Source organism: Mustela lutreola, chromosome 5 (assembly GCF_030435805.1).
Source record: "Mustela lutreola isolate mMusLut2 chromosome 5, mMusLut2.pri, whole genome shotgun sequence".
Lineage (NCBI taxonomy): Eukaryota > Metazoa > Chordata > Mammalia > Carnivora > Mustelidae > Mustela > Mustela lutreola.
Window position 1 is genome coordinate 121,832,431 of NC_081294.1, and position 27,833 is coordinate 121,860,263.

The 27,833-nt window shown below is 37.2% G+C and overlaps 1 protein-coding gene across 3 annotated transcripts in view; it reads left to right on the forward strand.

The window, feature by feature from the left end:
• LNPEP (leucyl and cystinyl aminopeptidase) overlaps positions 1-27,833 on the forward strand; it is a 104,650-nt gene that overhangs the window by 45,438 nt on the left and 31,379 nt on the right. For all 3 annotated transcript variants that reach the window (XM_059175543.1, XM_059175541.1, XM_059175542.1), the window contains 5 exons: positions 18,823-18,943; positions 19,632-19,786; positions 21,977-22,090; positions 23,499-23,633; positions 27,484-27,615. In XM_059175543.1, coding sequence (XP_059031526.1) covers positions 18,823-18,943; positions 19,632-19,786; positions 21,977-22,090; positions 23,499-23,633; positions 27,484-27,615 — 657 coding nt within the window. The remainder of the gene's footprint in view (positions 1-18,822; positions 18,944-19,631; positions 19,787-21,976; positions 22,091-23,498; positions 23,634-27,483; positions 27,616-27,833) is intronic.

Genomic DNA, 27,833 nt, shown 5'->3' on the forward strand with positions numbered 1-27,833 from the left:
ATAATACTCAGTGCTCCTTACAACACATATGTTCTCCAGTGTCCATCACCCAGTTATCCCATCCCTACCCCACCCTCCCCTCCAGCAACCCTCTGTTTGTTTCCTATGATTTAGAGATCTTATGGTTTTTCTCCCTCTCTAGTTTTGTCTTGTTTCATTTCTTCCTTTCTTCCCCTATGATTCTCTGCCTTGTTTCTTAAGTTCCGCATAGGAAAATAAGCTTTTGGATCACAGCTCTGACAACTTATGCTAGAAATGTTATTTTTTGCTTAGTGTTATTTACTTACATTAATTAAATACCCAGTCAATAATTTTCAAGTTTCCTTTAATTTTACTTCTACAAGAGAATTCCAGTAAGACAGTATATGTATAACAAAGCTTCTATAACTGGGCTGCACAATATGGTAGTCAAGGGCTTTATGTGGTTTTTCATTTAAATTAACTAAAATTAGATGATAGCATCATGGCTGAATAATGTGTCCCTCATTCATGTCCTCTCACCCCAACAATAATTAACATCTGTTCATGGACAAAAATGGAAGCTATGGAATCCAGCACCATATGCCAAAGGACCTGGGAGGAATCTTGCCCACTCATGCATCAGGTACTAGGCATATAGACCATGGTCCTGGCTGTGGACCCTGTAATGGCATGTGAAATAGCTCTAGCCCTCTTGGCCATGGTGTGGGATCATCTGAGAAATACTGTCTTAGATAGTAACACCTGGACAAAATAGTCTTTGTGGAAGTCCACATTTCTAGCCAAAAAGTTCAGCACTCTTGGAGGAAAGAAATGCAAGTTTGGATGCATTGGCAAGAGCAGTTACTAAAGAGTGGAGGAGGTGACTGCTACTTCAGATGTGAAGACAATAATGTAAAACTTCAAAGAACATGAAAAATCAAGAAAACATGACAACACCAGAGAATCACAATAGTCTTCCAGTAACAGATCCCAAAAACATGGAAATCTGATTTACCCAACAAGGAATTCAAAATAGCTTTTTAAAGGAAACAAAAAGATAATTCAGTGGAATCTAGAAACAATACATGAACAAAATGAGAGTTGTAACAGATAGAGAAATCATAAGAAAGAATTTATTCTGGGGCTGAAAAATACAATGAGTGAAATAAAAAAGGGAAGTAGAGAACATCTGTAGTAGAATGAATCAAGCAAAAGAAAGAATCTGTGAGTTAGAGGACAGGAAAGTTGAGGGGCGCTTGGATGGCTCATTCGGTTAAATATCCAACTCTTGATTTCATTTAAGGTCATGAGCTCAGGGTCCTGGGATGGAGCCCCATGATGAGCTCCCCATGAACAGGGAACATGCTCAAGGATTCCTCCTCTCCCCCTATCCCTCAGCCTGGCACATGCACTGTCCCCCCAAGCCCAAATAAATCTTTAAAGGAAAAAAAAAAAAAAGAGAGAGACAGGAAAGCTGATATTATCCAGCAGGAGAACAAATAAAAATGGAGAAAAGACTGAAGAAAGCCTGATTTATGGGACACCATCAAAGAAACAATTTGTGAATTACTGGAGTTCCAAAAGGAAGAGACGGAGGAGGGGGACAGAAAGCTTATTCAAAAGAAGTAATGGCTGACAGCTATCCAAATATGGTGAGAAATTTGGATAATCAAGTTTATGAAATTGACAGGTTATCAAGCAAACAGCTTAAAGAGAGACATGATAATAAAAACTGTCAAAAAATCAAAGAGAATCTTAAAAGGATCAAAAGAAGAGAAGCTTGTATCTTTCAAGGAATATGTCTATCAGTGGATTCTCTGCAGAGAACTTAGCAACCAGAAGAGAGTCAGATGATTCAAGGTGCTGAAAGAAAGAACTGCCAGTCAAAATACTCTTGTCTGACAATGTTTTCCTACAGAAATGAAAGAGAGAGAGACTTTCCCAGACAAAAGCTGAAGGAATCCTTCACCATTAGCTCTCCCTTAAAAAATGCTGAAAGGAGTGCTTCCAGCTGAAAAAAAGGACACTAATTAGTAAAATGAAAATACATGAAAATACACAACACACTGGTAAAGGTAAGTATATAGCCAAATTCAGAATACTCTTACAGTATCATGTGGTGGTGTATGCATCCAACAGAATGCATAAAAAGCAGTTCTGAGAAGGATATTTTGAGTGATAAATGCCTATGTTAAGAAACAAGAAAGATCCCAAATAAAAAACCTGATTTTATACCTCAAGGAACCAGAAAAAGAACAAACTAAATTCAAAGTTAACAGAAGAAAGGAAATAACAAAGATCAGAAGACAAATAAATGAAAGGGGTAACAGAGAAACATTAGAAAAGATCAGTAAAACTGGAGCCAGGTTTTTTTATTTTTGTTTTTTTGAAAAATAAATAAAAATGACAGACCTTTACTTGGACTAAGAAAACATGAGATTCAAAATCGGAAATGAAAGAGGCATTACCATTGATAACACAGAAATACAAAGGAACATAAGAGACTACTATGAGCAATTATAGGCCAATAAAATGGATAGTCTAGAAAAAATGCATAAATAAATTCCTAGAAACATACAACCTAACAAGACTGAGTCATGAAGACATAAAACATCTGAACAGATCAGAAATGAGTAAAGAGATTGAATCAGTAATCAAAAACCTCCCAGCAAAGAAAGTCCAGGATCAGGTGGTCTCTCTGGTGAATTCTACCAAACATTAAAGAAAAAAATGCCAATTCTTCTCAAACTCTAAATAATTGGAAAGGAGGAAATACTTCCTGACTTACTTTACGAGACTAGCATTACCCTCATATCGAAGCCAGATAAGGACATCAGAAGAAAACTATAGGCCAATGTCCCTGATGAATATACATGCAGTAGTTATCTCTGCACAAAGTTCTTAAGAAAATATTAGCAAATTGAATTCAGTAGCACATTAAAAGGATCGTAGACCATGATCAAAGGGGATTTATCGCTGGGATACAAGATGTTTCATCATATGCAAATCCTAAATATGATACAGCACATTAATAGAACGAGAGATAAGTAGCACATGATCATCTCAATAGCTGCAGAAAAAGTATTTGACAAAGTACAGCTTCCTTTCCTGATTAAAAAACTTTAAACAAATTAGGTATAGAAGAGTATAACTCAACATAATAAAAGGCTATATATGACAAGTCCACAGGTAACATTATACTCAACAGTGAAAGGCTGAAGATCAGGAACAAGAAAGGGTGCCCACTCTCACCACTCTTATTTAAAATAGTACTTGAAATCTTATCTGGAGAACTTAGACAAGGAAAAAGAAATGCGGAGGGGTCAAGATGGAGGAGAAGTAGCAGGCTGAGACTACATCAGGTAACAGGAGATCAGCTAAGTAGCTTATCAAACCGCTGCGAACACCTACAAATCCAATAGGAGATCGAAGAGAAGAGCAACAATGCTAGAAACAGAAAATCGACTACTTTTCTGAAAGGTAGGACGGGTGAAATGAATCCAAAGCCACGGGAAGATAGACCACAGAGGGAGGGACCGGCTCCAGGCAAGCGGTGGAAGAATGGAGGACAAAATCAGGACTTTTAAAAGTCTGCTCCACTGAGGGACATTGCTCCAGAGGCTAAACTGGGGTGAAGCCCACGCGGGGTCAGCGTGGCCCCAAGTCCTGTTGGGTCACAGAAGGATCAGGGGTGTCTGAGTGTCACAGAGCTTGCAGGTGTTAGAGCGGGGAAGCCGGCTACAGAGAAGGAGCTGAGAAGTGAGCTCTCAACTTGGGCTTACCTTGAACAGTAGTCCGTGACACAGGCCACTGCTCTGTGAGGGAGGTCCCCACAAGATCCAAGGAGGCATCCCCTGGGGGAGCTCAGGGATCTGCGGGGTTCGGAGACTCCAGGCGGAGCTGTGTGCCAGAGAGAGAGACGCTTGGTCACAGGCTGGGTGAGCTCGGAGTGCAGCCAGAGGCCAGGGAAACGGGAGTGATTGGGGGCTTTTCTCTGAGGGCGCACTGAGGAGTGGGACCCCGAGCTCTTGGCTCCTCTGGGCCAAAGACTAGGAGGCCGCCATTTTCATTCCCATCCTCCGGAACTGTACGGAAAGCGTTCAGGGATCAAAAGCTCCTGAAAGCGAACCCCAGTGGATTACTTAGCCTGGCCCCTTAAGGGTGTGGTGCAATTCCACTTCAAGCAAAGACACTTGAGAATCACAACAGGCCCCTCCCCAAAAAGATCAACAAGAAATCCAGCCAAGACCAAGTTCACTTATCAAGGAGAACAGCAGAATTCCAGAGGAGAAAGCAAAGCATGGAATTCATGGTTTTCTCCCCATGATTCTTTAGTCTTTCAGTTAATTTTTTTTAATTTTATTTTTTTTCTTCTACTAAATTTTTTTTAACTTTTACCCTTTCCTCTTAATGTTTTTAGCTAGATTATCTTAAAAGTACCTTTCATTAAAAAAAAATAATAATAATCTTTTTTGAACCTTCATTATTATAGTCATATTTTATCCTTCATTGTATCTAACTTTATTTTTTGTATATACATACAGTTTTTTCTTCTAAAAAAAATTTGGGGTACAACTTCTTCTAATAGATCAAAATATACCCTAAATCTAGCTCCGGGCTTGTTCTAGTCTCCAGCCCAAGCAAATTCTCTCCACTTTCTTTCTCTTTATTCTCCTAACCAACTTACTTTATCAACTCCTTTTTTAGAAATTTAAAAAAAAAAATGTTTTTTTTTTCCATCTTTATAGGCATATTCCATCCCTTCATTGTGTTTACACTTACATATGTTTTTCATTCTTTAAAATTTTGGGAGGGGGGCGTCTGGGTGGTTCAGTGGATTAAAGCCTCTGCCTTCAGCTCAGGTCATGATCCCAGGGTGCTGTAACCGAGCCCCACATTGGGCTCTCTGCTCAGCAGTGAGCCTGCTTCTTCCCTCTCACTCTGCCTGCCTCTCTGCCTACTTGTGATCTCTCTCTCAATGTCAAATAAATAAATAAACAAACTAAAATTTTGGGAGGTAGTTTCTTCTAAGAGACCAAAATACTCCCCAAATTAAGTGGGTGACCCTGTTCTCGTCATGAGTCTAATATATATATATTTCTTTTTAATATTTTTTCTTTATTTCTTTTCTTTTTCTAATTTTTTTTAATTTCTGAACTTCTTTTTATCCCCTTTCTCTCCCCCCTACGATTTGGGGTCTCTTTTGATTTGGTTAAAGCACATTTTCCTGGGGTGTTTGCCACCCTTTTAGTATTTTACTTGCTCCTTCATATACTCTTATCTGGACAAAATGACAAGATGGAAAAATTCACCACAAAAAAAAAGAACAAGACGCAGTACCGAAGGCTAGGGACCTAATCAATACGGACATTGGTTATATGTCAGATCTAGAGTTCAGAATGGTGATTCTCAAGATTCTAGCCAGGCTCGAAAAAGGCATGGAAGATATTGGAGAAACCCTCCCTGGAGAGATAAAAGCCCTTTCTGGAGAAATAAAAGAACGAAAATCTAACCAAGTTGAAATCAAAAAAGCTATTAATGAGGTGCAATAAAAAACGGAGGCTCTTACTGCTAGGATAAACGAGGTAGAAGACTTAGTGATATAAAAGAGCAAATGATAGAGAATAAAGAAGCTGAACAAAAGAGAGACAAACAAATACTGGACCATGAGGGAGAAATCGAGAGATAAGTGACACTATAAGACGAAACAACATTAGAATAATTAGGATTCCAGAAGAAGAAAGAGAGAGGGGAACAGAAGGTATATTGGAGAGAATTATTAGAGAAAATCTCCCTAATATGGCAAAGGGAACAAGCATCAAAATCCAGGAGGAGCAGAATCCCCCTCAAAATCAATAAGAATATGTCTACACCCCGTCACCTAATAGTAAAATTTACTAAAGTCTTAGCGACAAAGAGAAAATCCTGAAAGCAGCCCAGGAAGAGAAGTCTGTAACATACAATGGTAAAAATATTAGATTGGCAGTGGACTTATCCACAAAGACATGGCAGGCCAGAAAGAACTGGCATGATATATTCAGAGCACTAAACGAGAAAAACATGCAGCCAAGAATACTAGCTAGGCTATCATTGAAAACAGAAGGAGAGATAAAAAGCTTCCAGGACAAACAAAAACTGAAAGAATGTGCAAACACCAAACCAGCTCTACAGGAAATATTGAAAGGGGTCCTCTAAGCAAAGAGAGAGCCTAAAAGTAGAAACAGAGACAATATACAGTAACAGTCACCTTACAGACAATATAATGGCACTAAATTCATATCTCTCAATATTTACCCTGAATGTTAATGGGTTAAATGCCCCAATCAAAAGACACAGGGTATCAGAATGGATAAAACAAAACCCATCAATATGTTGCCTACAAGAAACTCATTTTAGACCCGAAGACACCTCCAGATTTAAAGTGAGGGGGTGGAAAACAATTTACCATGCTAATGGACATCAAAAGAAAGCTGGGGTGGCAATTCTTATATCAGATCAATTAGATTTTAAGCCAACGCCTCTAATAAGAGATGAGGAAGGACACTATATCATATTCAAAGGATCTGTCCAACAAGAAGCTCTAACAATTTTAAATATCTATGCCCCTAACATGGGAGCAGCTAACTATATAAACCAATTAATAACAAAATCAAAGAAACACATTGACAATAATACAATAATAGGAGGGGGCTTTAACACTCCCCTCAGTGAAATGGACAGATGATCCAAGCAAAAGATTAACAAGGAAATAAAGGCCTTAAATGACACACTGGACCAGATGGACATCACAGATATATTCAGAACATTCCATCCCAAAACAACAGAATACATATTCTTCTCTAGTGCATGTGGAACATTCTCCAGAATAGATAACCTCCTGGGTCATAAAGCAGGTCTCAACCAGTATCAAAAGATTGGGATCATTTCCTGCACATTTTCAGACCACAATGCTCTGAAGCTAGAACTCAATCACAGGAGGAAATTTGGAAAGAACCCAAATACATGGAGACTAAACAGCATCCTTCTAAAGAATGAATGGGTCAACTAGAAAATTAAAGAAGAATTGAAAAAATTCATGGAAACAAATGATAATGAGAACACAACTGTTCAAAATCTGTGAGACACAGCAAAGGCAGTCCTGAGAGGAAAATATATAGCAATATAAGCCTTTCTCAAGGAACAAGTAAGGTCTCAAATACACAACCTAACCGTACAACTAAAGGAGCTGGAGAAAGAACAACAAAGAAAATCTAAACCCAGCAGGAGAAGAGAAATAATAAAATAGAAACCAAAAACAAAACAAAAAAACCATAGGAAAAATCAATGAAACTAGGAGCTGGTTCTTTGAAAGAATTAATAAGATTGATAAACCCCTGGCCAGACTTATAAAAAAAAAAAGAGAGAGAGTGAGAGAGAGAGAGAAAGAGAGAGAAAGGATGCAAATAAATGAAATCATGAATGAAAGAGGAGAGATCATAACCAACAGCAAAGAAATACAAACAATTATAAGAACATACTATGAGCAACTCTAAACCAACAAATTTGATAATCTGGAAGAAATGGATGCATTCCTGGAGACATATAAACTACCACAACTGAACCAGGAAGAAATAGAAAACCTGAACAGACCCATAACCAGTAAGGAGATTGAAACAGTCATCAAAAATCTCCAAACAAACGCCCAGGGCTAGATGGCTTCCCAGGGGAGTTCTACCAAACATTTAAAGAAGGATTAGTTCCTATTCTCCTGAAACTGTTCCAGAAAATAGAAATGGAAGGAAAACTTCCAAATTCATTTTATGAGGTCAGCATCACCTTGATCCCAAAACCAGACAAGGATCCCATCAAAAAAGAGAATTGCAGACCAATATCCTTGATGAACACAGATACAAAAATTCTCACCAAAATACTAGCCAGTAGGATCCAACAGTACATTAAAAGGATTATTCACCATGACCAAGGGGAATTTATTCCAGGGCTGCAAGATTGGTTCAACATCTGCAAATCAATCAGTGTGATACAACACATTAATAAAAGAAAAGAATGAGAACCATATGATACTCTCAATAGATGCTGAAAAAGCATTTGATAAAGTACAGCATCCCTTCCTGATCAAAACTCTTCAAAGTGTAGGAATAGAGGGCACATACCTCAATATTATCAAAGCCATCTATGAAAAACCCACCACAAATATCATTCTCAATGGAGAAAAACTGAAAGCTTTTCCACTAAGATCAGGAACACGGCAGGGATGTCCTTTATCACTACTGCTATTCAACATGTGTACTAGTAGTCCTAGCCTCAGCAATCAGACAACAAAAAGAAATTAAAGGTATCCAAATCAGCAAATAAGAAATCAAACTATCACTCTTTGCAGATGACATGATAGTATATGTGGAAAACCCAAAAGGCTCCACTCCAAAACTGCTAGAACTTGTACAGGAATTCAGTCAGGATATAAAATCAATGCACAGAAATCAGTTGCATTTCTTTACAACAATAAGAAGACAGAAGAAAGAGAAATTAAGGAGTCAATCCCATTTACAATTGCACCAAAAACCATAAGATACCTAGGAATAAACCTAACCAAAGAGGCAAAGAATCTGTACTCAGAAAACTATAAAGTACTCATGAAAGAAATTGAGGAAGACACAAAGAAATGGAAAAATATTCCATGCTCCTGGATTGGAAGAACAAATATTGTGAAAATGCCTATGCTACCTAAAGCAATCTACACATTTAATTCAATCCCTATCAAAATCCCATCCATTATTTTCAAGGAGATGGAACAATTAATCCTGAAATTTATATGGAACCAGAAAAGACCTCGAATAGCCAAAAGGATATTGAAAAAAAAAAAAGCCAAAGTTGGTGGCATCACAATTCCAGACTTCAAACTCTATTACATCAGGACAGTATGGTACTGTCATAAAAACAGACACATAGATCAGTGGAACAGAATAGAGAGCCCAGAAATAGACCCTCAACTCTATGGTCAACTAATCTTTGATAAAACAGGAAGGAATGTCCAGTGGAAAAAAGACAGCCTCTTCAGCAAATGGTGTTGGGAAAATTGGACAGCCACATGCAGAAGAATGATACTGGACCATCTCCTTACACCACACACAAAAATAGACTCAAAATGAATGAAGGACCTCATTATAAGACAGGAATCCATCAAAATCCTTAAGGAGAACACAGGCAGCAGCCTCTTTGACATCAGCCACAGCAACTTCTTCCTAGGAACATCGCCAAAGGCAAGGGAAGCAAGGGCAAAAACGAACTATTGGGACTTCATCAAGATCAAAAGCTTTTGCACAAAGGAAACAGTTAACAAAACCAAAAGACAACTGTCAGAATGGGAGAAGTTATTTGCAAACGACATATTAGATAAAGGGCTAGTATCCAAAATCTATAAAGAACTTAGCAAACTCAACACCCAAAGAAAAAATAATCCAATCAAGAAATGGGCAGAGGACATGAACAGACTTTTCTGCAAAGAAGACATCAGATGGCCAACAGACACATGAAAAAGTGCTCCATGTCACTCGGCATCAGGGAAATTCAAACCAAAACCACAATGAGGTATCACCTCACACCAGTCAGAATGGCTAAAATTAACAAGTTAGGAAATGACAGATGCTGGCACTGTTGGTGGGAATGCAAGCTGGTGCAACCACTCTGGAAAACAGTATGGAGGTTCCTCAAAAAGTTGAAAATAGAGCTATCCCATGGACCCAGCAATTGCACTACTGGGTATTTACCCTAAAATGCAAACGTAGTGATCCAAAGGGGCACGTGCACCCGAATGTTTATAGCAGCAGTGTCCACAATAGCTAAACTATGGAAAGAATCTAGATGCCCATCAACAGATGAATGGATATAGAAGATGTGAGATAGATAGATATATATAACGGAAAACTATGCAGCCATCAAAAGAAATGAAATCTTGCCATTTGCGACAACATGGATGGAACTAGAGGGTATTATGCTTAGCGAAATAAGTCAATCAGAGAAAGAAAACTATCATACGATCTCCCTGATATGAGGAAGTGGAGATGCAACATGGGGGGTTTGGGGGGTACAGAAAGAATAAATGAAACAAGATGGGATCAGCAGGGAGACAAACGATAAAAAACTCTTAATCTCCCAGAAAAAACTGAGGGTTGCTGTGGGGAGGGGAGTCGGGAGAGGGTGGTGGGGTTATGGACATTGGGGTGGGGGTGTGTGCTGTGGTGAGTGCTGTGAAGTGTGTAAACCTGGCAATTCACAGACCTGTATCCCTGGGGCTAAACATACATTATATGTTTATTTAAAAAAAAAAAGTTAATTAAAAAATAAAAAAGAAAAGAAAGAAATGCAAGGGGTACCTGGGTGGCTCAATGGGTTAAAGCCTCTGCCTTTGACTTGGGTCATGTTCTCAGGGTCCTGGGATTGAGCCCCTCATCATACTCTCTGCTCGGTGGGGAGCCTGCCTCCTCCTCTCTCTCTCTGCCTGACTCTGCTTACTTGTGATCTCTGTCAAATAAATAAATAAAATCTTTAAAAAAAGAAAAAAGAAATGCAAGGCATTCGTATTGGAAAGGAAGAAGTGAAATTGTCTTTATTTGCAAATGATACGATATTATGTATAGAAAATCCTAAAGACTCTACCAAAAAACTGTTAGAACTAATCAATGAATTTGGTGAAGTTGCCCGATTCAAATCAGCATACAGAAGTCAGTTGAATTCCTGTATACTAACAATGAAATGTCTGAAAAATAAATAAAGAATACCCCATTCATGATAGCATTCAAAACCAATAAAATACTTAGGAATAAATTTAGCAAAGGAGGTGAAAGATCTTTACACTGAAAACTATAAGATGTTGTTAAAAGAAATTAAAGAAGACAAAATAAATGGAAATATATACCATGTTCATGAATCAGAAATATTAATATTGTTAAAATGTGCATACTACACAAAGCCATTTATAGATTCAGTGCAGTTCCTATAAAAATTTCAATGGAATTTTTCACAGAAAATAAAAAAAGGGCAAGAATTCTAAAATGTGTGTGGAACCACAGACCTTGAATATCTAGAAAATTCTTCAGAAAGAACAAAGCTGGAGATAACACACTTCCAAATTTCCATCTATACTACAAAACTATGCTAATCAAAACTATGTATGTGTACTAATATATGTATATGTGTACATATGTATACTAATCACGAGAATATGGTGCTGGCATAAAAATAGACACATTGACCAAGAAACGGAATTAAGAACCCAGAAAAAAAAATGCATAACTGGTCGACTCATATATAACAAGGAAGCCAAGAATACTCAGTGGGGAAAGGATATGCTCTTTAATAAATGGTGCTTGGAAAACTGGACAATCACATTTATGAATGAAATTGGACTCTCGTCTTACATCACTCAAAATTAAACCTATTAAAGACTTAAACATAAGGTCTGAAACCATAAGACTTCTTTCTAGGAGGAAAAAAAAACCTCCTTGACATTGGTCTTGGTAATGATTTCTTGTATACGACACCAAAACACAAGCAACAAAAGCAAAAATAAGTAAGTGGGACTACATCAAACTAAAGAGCTTCTGCACAAGGATGCCTGGGTGGCTCAGTCAGTTAAGCATTTGCCTTTGGCTCAGGTGATGATCCCAGGGTTCTGGGATTGAGCTCTGCAATGGCTCTCTGCTCACTGGGGAGCCTGCTTCTCCTCCTTCCTCTGCAGCTCCCCCTGCTTGTGATCTCTCTCTCTGTAAATAAATAAATCTTTAAAAAAAAGAGCCAATAAATAAATAAATAAATAAGTGAATAAATCTACCAATAAATAAATCTTTTAAAAAAAGAGCTTATGCACAGCAAAAAAGAAACATCAACAGAATGAAAAGGCAACCGAAAGAATGGGAGCAAGTATTTGCAAATCATATATATGATAAGGGATTAATATCCAAGATATATAAGGAACTCCTATAACTCATTAGCAAAAATATATATAAACAATCTGATTTAGAAATAGGTAGAGGAGAGGTGCCTGTCTCTCTCAGTCCGCAGAGCATGCAGCTCTTGATCTTGAAGTTGTGAGTTTGCCCTACATTGGGTGTAGAGAGTACTTAAAAATAAAATCTTAAAAAAAAAAAAAATAGAGAAACTGAACTGATATTTTCCCAAAGAAGACATAGAAGTGGCCAGCAAGTACATGAAAAGGTGCTCAACATCACCAATCACAAGGGAAATGCAAACCAAACTTCAAGGAGATATTACCTCACAATTGTTAAAATGACCTCCATGAAGATGTGGTGGAAAGGGGAACCCTTGTGCACTCTTGGTAGAATGTGAACTGATAAAGCCCCTATGGAAAGCAATGTGGACGTACCTCAAAAAATTAAAAATAAAACTACCATATGATCCAGCAATCCTACTTCTGGGTATACATCCAAAGGAAATGTAACCAGGCTCTCAAAGAGATATCTACTCCTCCATGTCTGCTGTCAGATTATTCACAACAGCCAAGATACGGAAACAACCTAAAGGTCTTTGCAGATGAATGGATAGAAAAGGTGTGGTAAACGTATTATAGATTATTATTTAGCCATGAGAAAGAAGGAGATCCTTCCATTTGCAATAATATAGATGGACCTGGAGGGCATTATGTTAAATGACATAAATAACATAAGTTAATAGACAAAGACTTTATATATAATCTCACATGAAGAATCTAAGAAAGCTGAACTTTTAGAGACTAGAATGGTGGTGAGGGTGAAAATAGGAAAATGTTGGTCCAACGGTATAAACTTCCAGTTATAAGTTTGAGATCTAATGTATAGCATAGTGACTGTAATTAAGAATGCTGCATTATATGCTTGAAAGTTGCTGAGAGACTAGATCTTGAAAGTTCTCATCACAGAAAAGATGAGAGGTAATTATGTGAGGTGATGGAGATGTCCTAAGTAATACTACTGTGGTAATCATTTCACAGTATAACAGTGTATCAAAGCAACACATTGCACACCTTCAACTTTCACAATGTTACGTGTTAATTATATCAATATGTAAAGTTGCAAAAAATTAATTTAAATTTAAAACTCACTTCCTCAAGTCTGAGTAGTCACATTTCTAGTGTTCTTGTGGCTAGTGGTTACTATGTTGCACATCATGAATATTGAACATTTCCATCAGTGCAGAAAATTTTATTGGACAGCACTATATCTAAAACATGCAGATTTAAGAGATAGTGTACAAATGTAGTTAGGAGATAAACCCCAGGCTATAAAAGTTAATTTAATCTTCCTTCTTAAAAGAGGAAGTTCAGATTGAGTTTCCTTAGAATAGTGAGTAAGACTATTTAAAGGTCTTATGTATCTATAATTTGTAAAAATTATTTGTTCTAATTAGGCTTCTCTGCTTTTCTATGTCATTAGTCCCTGTCAATAAATGATTATTCGTTTAGATTTTACTCTTTAATTTCACCATAGAGACCTAGTTAATATTTTTATACACTAACATTATAGGAGAAAGGGTCTTTTTTAAACTAAAAATGATTATTCTTCATGATAGAAATATAATTTTTAGATTTTTTTTCATATTTTGATTACCTCAGGGAATATTTTTACTCATTGAGCACATTCAGTTGGAGCTGGCTTTCCTTTTTAGATTTAAAGCTTTATTTTAATCACATTATATTTAGATTTTGCTAATCAAAAAGCATATACTCATTCTGTTAGAAAAGCTTATAATGGCTACTGCATAACTCTGAGAGGTAAGGGCAGAGATGAGGATTAGGGCTTTTCATCAGCAGTGATACCCTATGCCATTATGCTCAGCAGTAAAAGATGGAGTGACTCAAGAAGTTTCAGCATTCAAGGTTAGGTGTAGACTATGTAGTGGCCAGGTGCTTAAATGATTTACAAATCTTTGGCCTGAAAGAGTTTTTTCCAAGTCTAAACCAAAGAATTTTTCTGAATCATTTGAAAAGGATAGTGAGGTTGGTTTAAATCTGATAAAATGCAATTAATTTTTCTTCAAGCATCACACCACGGATCGGGCTATTGATTCAGATGTTGCAGCCTGGATAAAATCCCAAAGGCTCAACCGAGGAGAGTCAGGTTTGCTTCTCAAAACCCAGCTGAATACCATCCTCTCCTTGAAGCAGTTCATTCTTTCCCCAGCTGGGATTAATCATTCCCTCTGTGATCTTTCATAGCACTTTGGTTACATCTCTGTTGTAATTATCACACTCTTTGATATAAAATCCCTAGCACTTTTTATTGGGTCCCAAAATATATGCAGTCTTGGCTTTTTCTTTCCCCTCTGTCCCTTCCTCCTTCCTTCTTACTGCCTCTAGGATTATATTTAAAGTCATCATTCAGATCTTCAGGGCTCTCTCAGAAATCTGTCTTTGTTTCTCATTGCCTCAGTATGGATTTGGACAAGCTGAATTATTCACTGCTCAGATATATACCTTATTCTCATATATAGAGAGGGGGGCAGGGGAAATGGAGAAAGCATGAAAGTGATTGATTGAGACTGAGATAGGGAGGAATTTGGGGTAGCTTTTTCTTTCCTTTTAATTTCTGTGTGTTATGAAGCAACATGGTTAAACATGCACTCTGGAGTCCCTCCTCTATAGCTTCCTAGGATGTGCTCAAGAGAGCAGATACCTCTGTAATCCTGACTAAACCTCACCTTCCACAAATCTAATACTGTAATGCCTATATTAGCCTGCCCTCTCAAGGATTACATGGTGATTTTTTTTGTAAAATACTTACTGCCTGGGAGATAGTAATACACACACACACACACACACACACGGTACTCTTTTTTTTTTTTTTTAAGATTTTATTTATTTATTTGACAGAGAGAGATCACAAGTAGGCAGAGAGGCAGGCAGAGAGAAGGAGGAAGCAGGCTCCCTGCTGAGCAGAGAGCCCGATGTGGGACTCGATCCCAGGGCCCTGAGATCATGACCTGAGCCGAAGGCAGCGGCTTAACCCACTGAGCCACCCAGGCACCCCCACATGGTACTCTTTATTTATCCATTTGGCAAACATACATAAACTTCCTTATATGTCTGTGAATATAAAGTCATAACTATTAAAAATTATTTTTATTAACATGTGTATTATTTGCCCCAGGGGTACAGGTCTGTGAATCATCAGGTTTACACATTTCACAGCACTCACCATAGCCCATACTCTCCCCAGTGTCCATCACCCCACAGCCATGATCTCCCTACCCCACCCCCCAGCAACCCTCAGTTTGTTTCATGAGATTAAGAGTCTCCTATGGGTAGTCTCCCTCCCGAATCCATCTTGTTTGATTTTTTCCTTCCCTAGCCCCCACTACCCCCTGCCCTGCATCTCAAGTTCCTCATGTCAGAGAGATCATATGATAATTGTCTTTTTCTGATTGTAAAGTCATAACTTTTAATGCTACCCAGCACCTGCATATTTCAAAACGTGTTCTAAAAAAAAAAAAAAAAAGTTATACAAATAAACAGTTGTTTCATTAATTTTCTCTCTTTTTATTAGGATGAGGGAAGACTCTAATACTCATGGAGCTATACTCTGTGCTGGCCTTTGGCTTGCCTCATTTATAAATACCTTTTTGATTCATAAACCACACAGAGGGAAACATTAATCCTGTATTGCTGAGGAAGAAACAGTGTCTCAAAGAGGTTGCGTTAAGTGACCCAAGTGAGAGTCAGGATTATACTGTCCACCACAATGTGTTGCTGCTTACACCCAGTGACAGAAATAACTTCTGTTGGTGACCGTAAATCTCAACTTGAAGTCTAACAAAGGATTTTTCTTACACTAAAATGTGGTAATCTTTAGGATGGATTCTATCTTGTGTAGTAGTTAACATTAGGCCTATTTCACAAGATTCAGGAATAAGGCAGTGGGGCTTTATTTACTAATGTCAGTCTTACCAAAGAGCTAGAAATGTCAAAGTTATTAAACATGCCCTCTTTAGTGATAAAGATCACTACATTGTCAAAGTTGTAAAGAAAGAGGAACATTTGTTTTTATCATTTCTGTCTGGTCTTCAGTGTTCTTTACACTTCTTTCTGTTTTCAGAAATGCCAGAATTACCTAGAAAATTCTACACCAGTTTTGAAATACACCGCTTTGTCTTGAGGTTTTTGTTTTATTTTTGCCATTGCCTGATTTTGTTTTTATCATAGACAGGTCTAATTTGTAGAATCATAGAGTGCAGTGCTGGTTAATCAGATGTACATACCATGTTTTAAGCTATAAGTCTTAAGGTCTGAATGCTAGTTGACTTCCATTTAATAGTGTTTAGAGTGCTCTTATCCAGCCCAGAGTACTGGTCAAGACTTCTTTGTTGTTGTTGAATTAGGTTGTTCTGTTTCTTACTGCTTCTTTTGCTCTTAAAACAAGCTTGCTAATAATTATAATTACCAGATGATTTATCTAGTGAGAACTCATAGCACATCATTCTTTAAGGGAAAAAAAGGCGGGGGAGAGAAAATAATAAACTATCTTTTTTCCTAATCTCTGTATTCCAGAAGTGGAACTAAATGGATCCCTTGGCCAGATTTTAGTTTCACGTGAATTTCTTCTTCCTCCTTTACTTTTCCTCCAAAGAAAGGTGCTTTCACACATAGAGAGAGGCATGGCCAAATGGTATGTGTGGCAGAGGGATGTTGGAGGAGGAATCTAGGGGACATGGGTGGTATTTCCATTGGGATAGCATCTTGGAGGTTAATGTGTTGACTATAATATAAAATATGTGTTTCTGGAAAGAATAGGCAGAGATAATGAAGATTTGTCTCAAATTCCTAGTGATCTTGGTATAGTCATTTACAATGGAAGTTAGAGAGTGTAAAAGAATATGTCAGTCTCTACCCTGCCCCCACTAACATTGACTGCAGAGGGGAAGGATGCAGGAAGTAACACATCAATGGAATGAGCTTATAGTTCCTTTGGCAAGTGGTGACTGCATTCAATAAACTGGTCACTTAGGGCTACAGATGGCAAAATCCGGGGCTGGTGACGTACTCTTGGCCACATGAGGCAAGAGGTTAAATTTCTTTCATAGTTCCCTTAACAATATAGTTTTAACTGATTAACTCTAGTCCTAGATAGGTTATTTTTCCAGTAACCATTGGCACAAATGCTCTACTCACACATATTTTACCCCATTTCTGTATTTTTAAAATAATAATAATAATAACTACCATTTATTGAACACTTACATCGTGTCATAAACTAGTCTAAGTTCTATATATGTATTAGCCCATTTAATCTTCCCAGCAACCCAGTGAAGGTAGGAGTTACTTTTCTCACCCAACAAGGAGAGTTAACGAAACTGCTCAACGTCATATAACTAGCAGAGATTTATTTTTGTTTACTTAATTTTTTTTCCTTACATTTAATTTTTATTCTGGGTTACCTCTATGTTTTTGTGATTAACTGTAGACTAAAGCCCCACATAAGGACAACTCTGACTGAAAACTATTTGACTTTTTAGAAATTGCCAACAGTTTTTTAGCCCTTTAATGAGAGAATTGAATTAGAGTTCAGTGCATTTTTTGCAAGTGGTGATTTATTCAGTAAGTCTCCATTTCCCATCAGTTGAGATTTTTTTTTTTAAGTTTTTATTTTCTACTATGTCTTGGCCATATCTCACATTCCCAGGTGAGTATAGAGGGCTTCTGTTTTTTTCAATCAACTGAAAAACAATGAATAATGCTTTTTAAGAACCCATTGCTTTTAACATAAAATTACTTAAAACTTGCCTTTTGATACTTATTGAATAAGATGTTTATAGTTAGTTATAGCTTATGTGTTTAACTTATGCACTTAGAAAAAGAGAGAAAAAATAGCAATTTAAATGATGTGGGCAATCAGATCTGCCTGCCTCCCCTCTGTGAGCATGTATCCTGAAGGGAATGGGTAATTGGAGTATGGATTCATCATCCCCTTCGTTGGTTTTAGTTACTGTGTGCCACTCACTGAGCATTGGATTCTGTTTGGTATGATTATTTCTTACACAACATGACCCATGAAAACAAGCCAACAACTGGAAAAAAGTAAGCTATCCCAAGGCTAGAAGAAAAACAGGCTTGCCATACTTACTGACAAAGCATGCATTGGTCTGTAACAGATTTTCCCAGGGTAATTTCAACAAATGTGTAATTTCTGCCTTGTATGTTTACTTTAGAGCTAACTCCCTTATGTGACTCCTCTGTGTTGAGTGCCTGTTTGATGCCAGGTACTGTAAAAGTGCTTAAAAGAGGAAAATTTGTTTTGTCCTTCAAATTTTTCAGTCTTGATAGCTCATAGGTAAGGAAGGGCAACTTTAGGTAATGGAGAAGATACGTATCATGAAATTAATAGGCAACTGCTTGTATGTTGCTATGATATGACCCAAATAGTTTATTTGGGATGTTCTGTTAACTTAAAAAAAAATCAGGGGGCACCTGGGTGGCTCAGTGGGTTAAAGCCTCTGCCTTCAGCTCAGGTCATAATCCTAGGGTCCTGGGATCAAGCCCCACATTGGGCTCTTTGCTCAGCAGGAAGCCTGCTTCTTCCTCTCTCTCTGCCTGCCTCTCTGCCTACTTGTGATCTCTGTCTGTCAAATAAATGAATGAAATCTTAAAAAAAAAAAAAAATCAGTAAGTTTTTGAGCATGGTGGCATGTGTGGAAGTGACTTGCTAAATTTTCCAGGGGCTTATTGATTTGGAAGCAAGAGTTTCTGTCCTATAAAATCTCATAAAACTCTTTTTTCAGTTCTCACATATGCTTCACAGTATTCACATGACTATCATGCCATTTTGGTTGTACCTGTCTTTACATCATATATACATATATATATATGTTTTCTTTTAGGTTTCTATATATGCTGTACCAGAAAAGATTGGTCAAGTTCACCATGCCTTGGAAACAACTGTGAAGCTTCTTGAATTCTATCAAAACTACTTTGAAATTCAATACCCGCTTAAGAAATTGGGTAAGAATCAAACAGTGCCTCTGATTTTCATTGCTTTTACAACCTAGATTCATTTTGCAAATGTTTTTTTAGAAAACTTTTGCCAAAGTTATTTTAAAAGAAAACTAAGAAACACTTAAATCTTTAAAAATTGTCTCTATTTGTTGAGATTAATCAGATTCCATAAAAACATCTAAATGTGGAGCTTAAAACATTTAGAAGTTTATGGAGGTGTTAAAAGGGCTTACACAGTGTATAAGCTGTGTATGTGGGAATTTGCTTAGGGCTTAGTCTGGAGTTTGACTAATTCTAACTTCCTAAGAAATTCCTGACTCAAATAACAAGAATTGAGTATTGGGAGCTCAGGAAAGCAAGAGCATATCAGAGCTATTTAACCAGGAGCTAGATAGGGGAATGTCGGATCTGCACCTTATCCTCCCTGCTCTAGAAAGCTGATTCATTGTGAAGGAATTAGGTTTCTCTTCCTTCGCTAAGTGACAGGGGAGCCGTGACTCTAAAGGGATGGTTCAGGTCTTTTTCAACTGACTGACAGGTGGGGAATGTACAAGACAGGAGCAGGGTTCCATTTGCTGAGTATAAAATGACCTCACTGTCTCTTGATTCACAGTGATAAACCAATGGGTAAAATATTTTTATTTAGGGAGTGCCCTAGAAGAAGGAAAGTTGATCACTTCTCTCTTATGTCCAGATTTGGTGGCTATTCCTGACTTTGAAGCAGGAGCAATGGAAAATTGGGGTTTGCTCACCTTCCGAGAAGAAACACTTCTGTATGACAACAATACTTCTTCAGTGGCGGACAGAAAACTGGTTACTAAAATTATTGCTCATGAGCTATCCCATCAGGTATTAGTAGCCAAGAATATTGTATTTCCTTTCTCTTTTATATCCTAGAGTTTTAGAGTAGAATTAATGCTAATAAGAAATTCAGCGTTTTATTGTAGTATCGCCTTCTTTCATAATAAAGTGGTGTTTTCTTTCTTTCTTTCTTTTTTAAGATTTATTTTTTTGACAGGGATATAGTGAGAGCAGGAACACAAGCAGGGGAAGTGGGAGAAGAAGAAGCAGGCTTCCTGACAAGCAGGGAGCCTGATGTGGGTCTCAATCCCAGGACCCTGAGATCATGACCTGAGCTGAAGGCAGATGCTTAATGACTGAGCCACCCAGGTGCCCCTGGGTGTTTTCTAACACAAACTTGATTTCAAATGAAAATGCTTTCTCATGTTTGTGTAGGATTTTACAGTTTGTAAAGTATTTGCATATCCATTATCTCACTTACTTATTATAACTGCTCTGAGGCAGGTGATAATCCCAATTTACAGATATGGAAACTGAGACTCAGTTTAAATAAATGACTTATCCAAAGTCATACAATTAATAATTGGCAGCACTGGGCTTGAAGACCACTGTCTACTCAAGATCTGCCTCTCCTTTCTTGCCCTGTAATGATAGAGATCTATTTCAGCCCTGACAGATGCCAGCTGTTCAGTATAGCTTTGTGGTAGACAAACCCCTCCCCTAAATTTCACTCTGTTCTCATAACTCTTGGACTGTAGTTGTCAGAACTAGATTTATGTTTTCTTCTCCTGCCCAAACTGTGTCCTTTGTTAATTTGAGAGAGGGAGGGTACTCTTTGTATGATGAGGAGAAAAAGAAAGAAAATTATGTGGGTATGTGAACATCCTGTTTTCTTCCCCAACACCTTGTCTTTCTTTTGTCCCTTGCTGAGGGGCTTAACATTGTTGGTATGGGGGTGCCTGGGTGGCTCTGTGGGTTAAAGCCTCTGCCTTCAGCTCTGGTCATGATATCAGGGTCCTGGGATCAAACCCCGCATTGGGCTTTCTGCTCAGCAGAGAGACTGCTTCCCTCTCTCTCTCTCTGCCTGCCTCTCTGCCTGCTGGTGATTTCTCTCTCTGTCAAATAAATAAATAAAATCTAAAAAAACAAAACAGTGTTGGGTATGGTTTGGGGGTGTCATGACGGAAGGGAGATGTGGAAGAAGAGTAGCACATGATCTGGTCAGTTTGCTTCCTGTCTCCAACGCCATATATGTGCAACTCTGGAGCCCTTGTGAACACTTCATAACAGGCTGACACCTGAAGCACGTCCTTATTGACAGTCATGGTTTTGGGCATGTAGCCACGTTGTCCTTTAGAGGATATCCTCTTCGTCTTTTATGCTTGGGGCCACCCATCACCACTTCTCTGTTACTTCTGCTTTAAGTCTTAGAAACCATATTCCTCTGAAACAGGTTTAAAGATAGTATCTTTGAAAAGCATGTTCTTATAATTCTCAAAACTGTTCTGTTTCAATACCTAGTAATATTATTTTGCTGCTAGTTTGAGATGAGCCGTAGGCCACACTAAATTGCATACCCACCACTCTCCATTTGGGGGATTTTTGAGATACTTTTTTTTAGGGGAGTCTCCTATCATTGTTATTCTTCTTATGGTTACATCATAAAAGAAGACATTTAAAGAACTTTCTGATGTCCTTTACTTATATGCATGCCAACTATCTTAAGGACGTTATTTGAATTCTTTTTTGAATCCTGTAAATACCTCCTCTCAGGTGCCTGAGGAGAAACATGAAGCCTGGGCTTATGTAGGAAAATCTGTCACATACAAATTTATTTCTTAGTTACATGGATGGCTGTAGATAGATGGAAATAATCTTAGTAACTTAATATTAGAAGGTAAAAGAATAATACTAGGAAATAATACTTTTAATGAAGTGGCTAAAAACTGTTTTTACCTAGCAAACAGTGTGTGTGTTAATTTGATAAATATGCTAATTGTGTTTCTTGCTTGTTTTCCCATTTAACAGAGTAAAATACTAAAATTTTTATTTTCATTTTAGAATAAATATATACAAATTTTCTCATAAGTCTTTAATTTGAACATAGTTTGTTTAACTAATAACTATTTTTAAGTAGTTATAATCTGGATATAGGTGATTAATCTGACAATTCAATTACTAGGACATTTTTAAGAATGTAAATACTGTGTTGGTTAGTAGTTTGTTTTTTCCCCACAGTGGTTTGGTAATCTGGTCACAATGGAGTGGTGGAACGATCTGTGGCTAAATGAAGGGTTTGCTACATTCATGGAGTATTTCTCTTTGGAAAAAATATTTAAAGAGCTCTCCAGTGTAAGTACACCGTTTATTATATATACTCTCATATTTGCCATTTGGAGAAATGAAAGTGTTTCTAGAAAGATAAAATTGATCCTTGTTGCTGATAAATCCTCAACCTCTTGACATTTGGCAATGAAAACTAAGCTTTTATTTATTGAAATGTTTCATTGAAAGCTGAAGTTATGTGAAATTATTTTATACTTTGTTAAAATGAACATTTTAAATCACTTTGTTACATTTTATTTTTAAGAGATGTAGCCCCTCTCCTTGACGGAATTTAGATAAAGTTGAAAAACCTTTTGTGGACAACAAAACATTTTATCGTTTGTATAAAGAGAGAAAGAAATTAAGACAATGTGTAACAATGCTATCTCTCTGTTATTACTATGATCCTTCTTGTAACATGGTACATAGATTGATACAGACAAGTAATTTGTCCTGTTAAGATACAAACCATATTTTGTGCCCTTTCTAAAGGGATATCATTGGGATATCATTCTGTCATAGAGGTCATAATAATGAAACTGTATTATTAGACTCTGGAGAAGTTTCCTATCATTAGAGATATTTGAACACACTAGGCCATAGTACAATAGGTATTACCAAATAATCCAACCAATAGGTGGGAGTGTGTAAATAAAGATCCCATTCAGCCCTAAAATTCTCTGACTTTATATTAAACTTTCTGGGTATATGATCCGAGACTGTTTCAAAATAGGGATACTCTTAAGAGCTTTTAATCTGAAATTTTTATGTAAGTCCTGTTCAAAAACTTCAGGTGGGTAGAAGGAACTAGAATACTAAGCAAAATATTCTAAATCTATGTGTGTTACTTAATTGAGCAATGAGATATACAGTTTCACCACTTGGTGGTGCCCAGAATGTTTAAAACCTTCTAATGGATATTCTAGGGGAGCTTGTCTACTGAGCTATCAATGAATTCGATTTAAGTGTCATATTTTATTTTGAATAAATCTCAGTAAGGGAAATGTCTATTATCTTAATAGAAACCATGTATGAAAAGTTGGCAGAAGAACCAATTTTTATTTTTGTTTTTTAATTTCAGATGTTATTTTGAAAATGTACACTAACCATTTTAGAATATTTACTTTGATTTTCTCTCTGGACTTGGCACATTTGGTTGCTTTAGTAATAGATTCTTAATTTATTCTTACGGCGTGGTTTAGGAAACAATGCTTTTCATGTGGCTAGAAAGTTATAATTTTTTTTTAATTTAAGGAATACAAATGAAAGTTGCTGTATTCCTACATTTTAAAAGCTTATTTTATAAAGTCTAGTGAAGTTTTTTTTAATAATGAACTTAAACAGTTATTAGTCTAACTCATATAAATAATCACTATACTTGCCTTTGCCTTTGATACTTTTTGTGGTTTCCTAATCTGTTTGATGTTTTTGCTAGTATGAAGATTTCTTAGATGCTCGATTTAAAACCATGAAGAAAGATTCCTTGAATTCATCTCATCCAATATCATCATCATCTGTTGAATCTTCAGAACAGATTGAAGAAATGTTTGATTCTCTTTCCTATTTTAAGGTACCTGAAGTGGGTTTCAAATTAATTTCTTTCTTCCTTTCTTTCTTTCTTTTTTAAGATTTTATTTATTTATTTGTCAGAGGGAGAGAGAGATCACAAGTAGGCAGAGAGGGAAGGGGGAAGCAGTCTCCCTGCTGAGCAGAGAGCCCGATGTGGGGCTCGATCTCAGGACCCTGAGATCATGACCTGAGCCGGAGGCAGAGGCTGAACCCACTGAGCCACCCAGGCACCCCTCAAATTAATTTCATATGTGAGCAAGCTGCATGATTTAGATTACTTTAAAGATTATATTTTAAGATTATTTTCATGTTTGCTTCTATTTAAATCTTGGTTTTAACTTTTCTGGGTTTTTCTCCATATCTCTGTTCTCATTTAAGTTCTGTGACTGGTATTCTGGGTAGTTAATCAGATCATACAGCCATATATCTCTTAAAGTTGGTTCAGTCTATAGATCTACAGGTAGAATATATCCAGAGGATGTTCTAAGCAAGCCCTTGGCTGGGTTATTGACAATTGAGGCATGTTCCAAAGTCACAGTTGCCAAAACACATAAATAAAAAGAGACTATAAGAACTGAAAAGTAAATTGCAGGACCAGAAACATAAGACTCCGGGTTTGGGAGTAAAGCAAAAACAGAAAACGAGAAACTTGACTAGGATCACCATAGATCAGGGGCACCTTGGTGGCTCAGATGGCTGAGTGTCTGCTTTTGGTTCAGATCATGATCTCTGAGTCCTGGGATCGAGCCCTGTGTTGGGCTTCCTGCTCAGTGGGGAGTTTTCTTCTTCCTTTACCGCTGCAACTTCCCCCCACCCCCACTCATGCACTTTAAAAAAAAAAAAAAAAAAAGGATCATCATAGGTCAGAGAACAGAACAGTACCACTCACAGTTGTGATGGGAGTCATGAATATTTGGGCTTATTTGCCTCCTTACTCTGGCTGTCAGATTAATTGATTAATAAATGAATTCCTGTACTAGACAGAGGAAATACACAAAACCTGTGAGATACAGTCCATATCATCAAGAAACTCAAAGTTTAGGTGGTGGGTGCTTCTGAAGCAGTAAAAAATTGATGCAGGTAGAATGAATGGTATAGACTTTTTTTACCTAGGATTTTGAAGAAAACTTTTTTGGAAGAAAACAGAAGTTTAAGAGAATTAAAAAATAAAAAGAGTACAGATAAAGAGGAATGAGAAGCACTGAGTAGGTCAGGAATAAGGCAGTGAAGTCTACAAAGAAAAGTTAGGAATGCTAATGGGCAAGGCATTTTTGTTTAGGGAGTAAATGCTTGACTGTGGTGGAAGCCGTAGGTGGAGAAGGGGAAAGATGAGGAAGGTAGGTTGGGGCAGTTGTAGAAGGTTCTGAATGCTATCAGGAATGTGGCCTTTCTTCTGTAAGCAATAGTAAGCTTTAGAAGATTTTTCAAACAGAGGAATTCCTTGATTAAAGTTACTGTTTAGGAAAACTAATTTGTTCCAGCTTACAAAGTAGATTTAAACGGAGGGAGATCTAAAGTCAGAAGGTTGCTGCTAAAGTCCTAACACGATGTGATCAAAGTGTGAAATTAGGAGTGGTACTGAAAGTGGAAGGAAAATGATGACTGTAAAAGCACTGGGTAGAGGGAAGTTCTGGAAGGATTTAGTGACAGGGTAAGGCAGGTAAACAAAGAGGTAGCCATGTTTTCCAGGCGAACACCTGACTGGCATGGAAAATAGTTATACTGTTAACAAATAAAGAATCAGGAATTTAGTTAGCTATATTAAATATATTCCAATCAGAGCTGCTGCTGCTGTGATTTTTAAAGCCTGTATTGGATCTGTTGACAAAAATGTTTAAACTTGTGGTTCTGTTCTTGTACAGAGCTGTTCAGGATTTGTTTTGACTGAGCTCCATCATCCTCTGACTCCCACCCCCTAAACCCTGAATTCAGTGTCTTCTGATCATTTGGTTTCTACAGCATATCTAACTCCTGTCAGTATGGTTAACTACTTATTTCAGGATTTTGGAATCAGGATTTTTGAATATTTGGGCAAATATCCCACATAATTGGAAAAAGTGGGACACTGAGTAAAATTTACCAATATTGTATTTAAGAACAAATAAGCATGATTAGGGAAATGTGTTTGACAGACATATTCTTTCTGGGTTTTTTAATCTCTAAGCCTAATTCTGATACAGGATGTCTGTTGAGATCAACTAGGAAGTAAATTTTGAAATAAAAGGAAAAAGGTCTAAAATTTAAATGCCAGGAGCCACCAAAATGAGGTGGTTCCATGGAGATGAGGATCCAGCAAGAGACTGAGAATGATGGGCAGTGATTAGGGGGAGAATCAAGAGGGTGTCCCAAGGCCAAGTGCAGAAAGATTCTAAAGGGGGAGTGAGTAATCAGTCATATCAAATGCTGCTAGCAGGTTGATAAGTTGAGTGTGGGAATTACCATTGGTTTGACACCATGAAGTTCTCCATTGACCTTGATAAAAACACTTTTAGTGATGGTTGGATGATGGGTCTAGAGAAAGTGGTAAGAGAGCAAATGGAGATGGCAGATGTGGACAGCTCTTTCAAGGAGTTACTACAAAGGGGGTATAAGAAATAGGGTGATAACTGGAAGAGGCATGGAGTTAAAGAAAGGAAGGACATTTTTTATTTGCTTTAAATGAGGAATGTTGCATAGTGTTTTTGTTAATGGGAATGGAACAGTAGTGAGGAAAAGTTGGTGATGCAGGGGTGAAAGGGATCTGTTGGGAACAGGAATGAGTACTTAAGTTGATAGAAAAAGTAACAACATGAAGCACAATATAGAAAAAAGGGAGTAAATAGAAAAAAGGGAGTAAATAGAAAAAAGGGAGTAGTAGGGATTAAGTTGAGTTGTCTATATCTGATCATCTTGATGGCTTAATACTGCTACACTTTTACCAGAAGTGAAATTCAAAGATTATTTGAGTACCTTTGTTACTAAGTGCTGTTTTAGTCACTGGATTTGAGCTTTTTGGATTTTTCCTCAGCTAGCATATAGTCTAGAAGAGGAAATAAGTATATATCTACATCTATAAATACATACTTAAATGTATATCTACCTAAATATCTAAATATATATATTAAATACATATCTGTAGCAGATGCAGGGAGTGATATAAATTGTTTTTGAAGTTGGAGAACTCTTTCTATCTTGAATCATGGAAGGCCGCCCAAAGATGTTGTTTGGAAATGATGACCTGGGCTTCTGCGACAGTCTAGTGTAAGAGCCTTAACAGTTGCATGCCAGGTTCAGAATTATTAGTGTATGCTTTCTGCCCTATGCATTCACTAGTTCCCAGCGTATTTTGAAGTGACTCTGCAGGAAGAAGAGAGATCTTCGTTATGTTAGCAACATGATGTACTAAAACTGGAAATTAATGTACTCCCAAGCTGAGAGGCCTCTGGAGCTCTGCTTGTTGATTATCTCTGGCAGTGAACTCATGAATTCAACTTTTGGTATTTTGAGCTCTGGGATTGGGATGGGGATTCCACAGAAAAATGTGGCATGCTTTTCTATTAAAGATGTATTCATAAACACTTATCATAGCCCTGAGACAGGAACTGACAGACCACATAAAATAGCTTATTGTAGAATTAGTGCACGTGGGAATCTGCTCCCATTATTTTTTCTCAAATCCCTTAAAATAATTTTTCAGTAAATCTGAGCACAATTCACATCTGATTATATGACAGTAAATAACTGTGTGCTATAACTGGTTCTCTATAAGAATATACTTAGAATAATTATATTTTGAATTTTAGGTTCTCAATTCTATAACCTTTATTTCATTTCCCATGATTTCCCCTTTTTCTCACTTTTTTTTAACATAGGGAGCTTCCCTCTTGTTGATGCTGAAAACTTACCTCAGTGAAGATGTATTTCAACATGCTATTGTTTTTTACCTGCATAATCATAGCTATGCATCCATTCGAAGTGATGATCTGTGGGATAGTTTTAATGAGGTAAGTGACCCAAATATTTCATTTAGTTCTGAGAGTTCTTCTATTTATATTTTTATCAAGTATATAACTACGCCATGGTACCAAGGATAGTTATTTGAGAAAAGGGGGATGACTGGATTAAATGTCAAGAAATGGAAGTACTCATCTTAAGTATTGAGATTATTGTGTATGGCCTTGTGTAACTATTTTTGTTCTATACCTTAATCTCAAATTCCTAC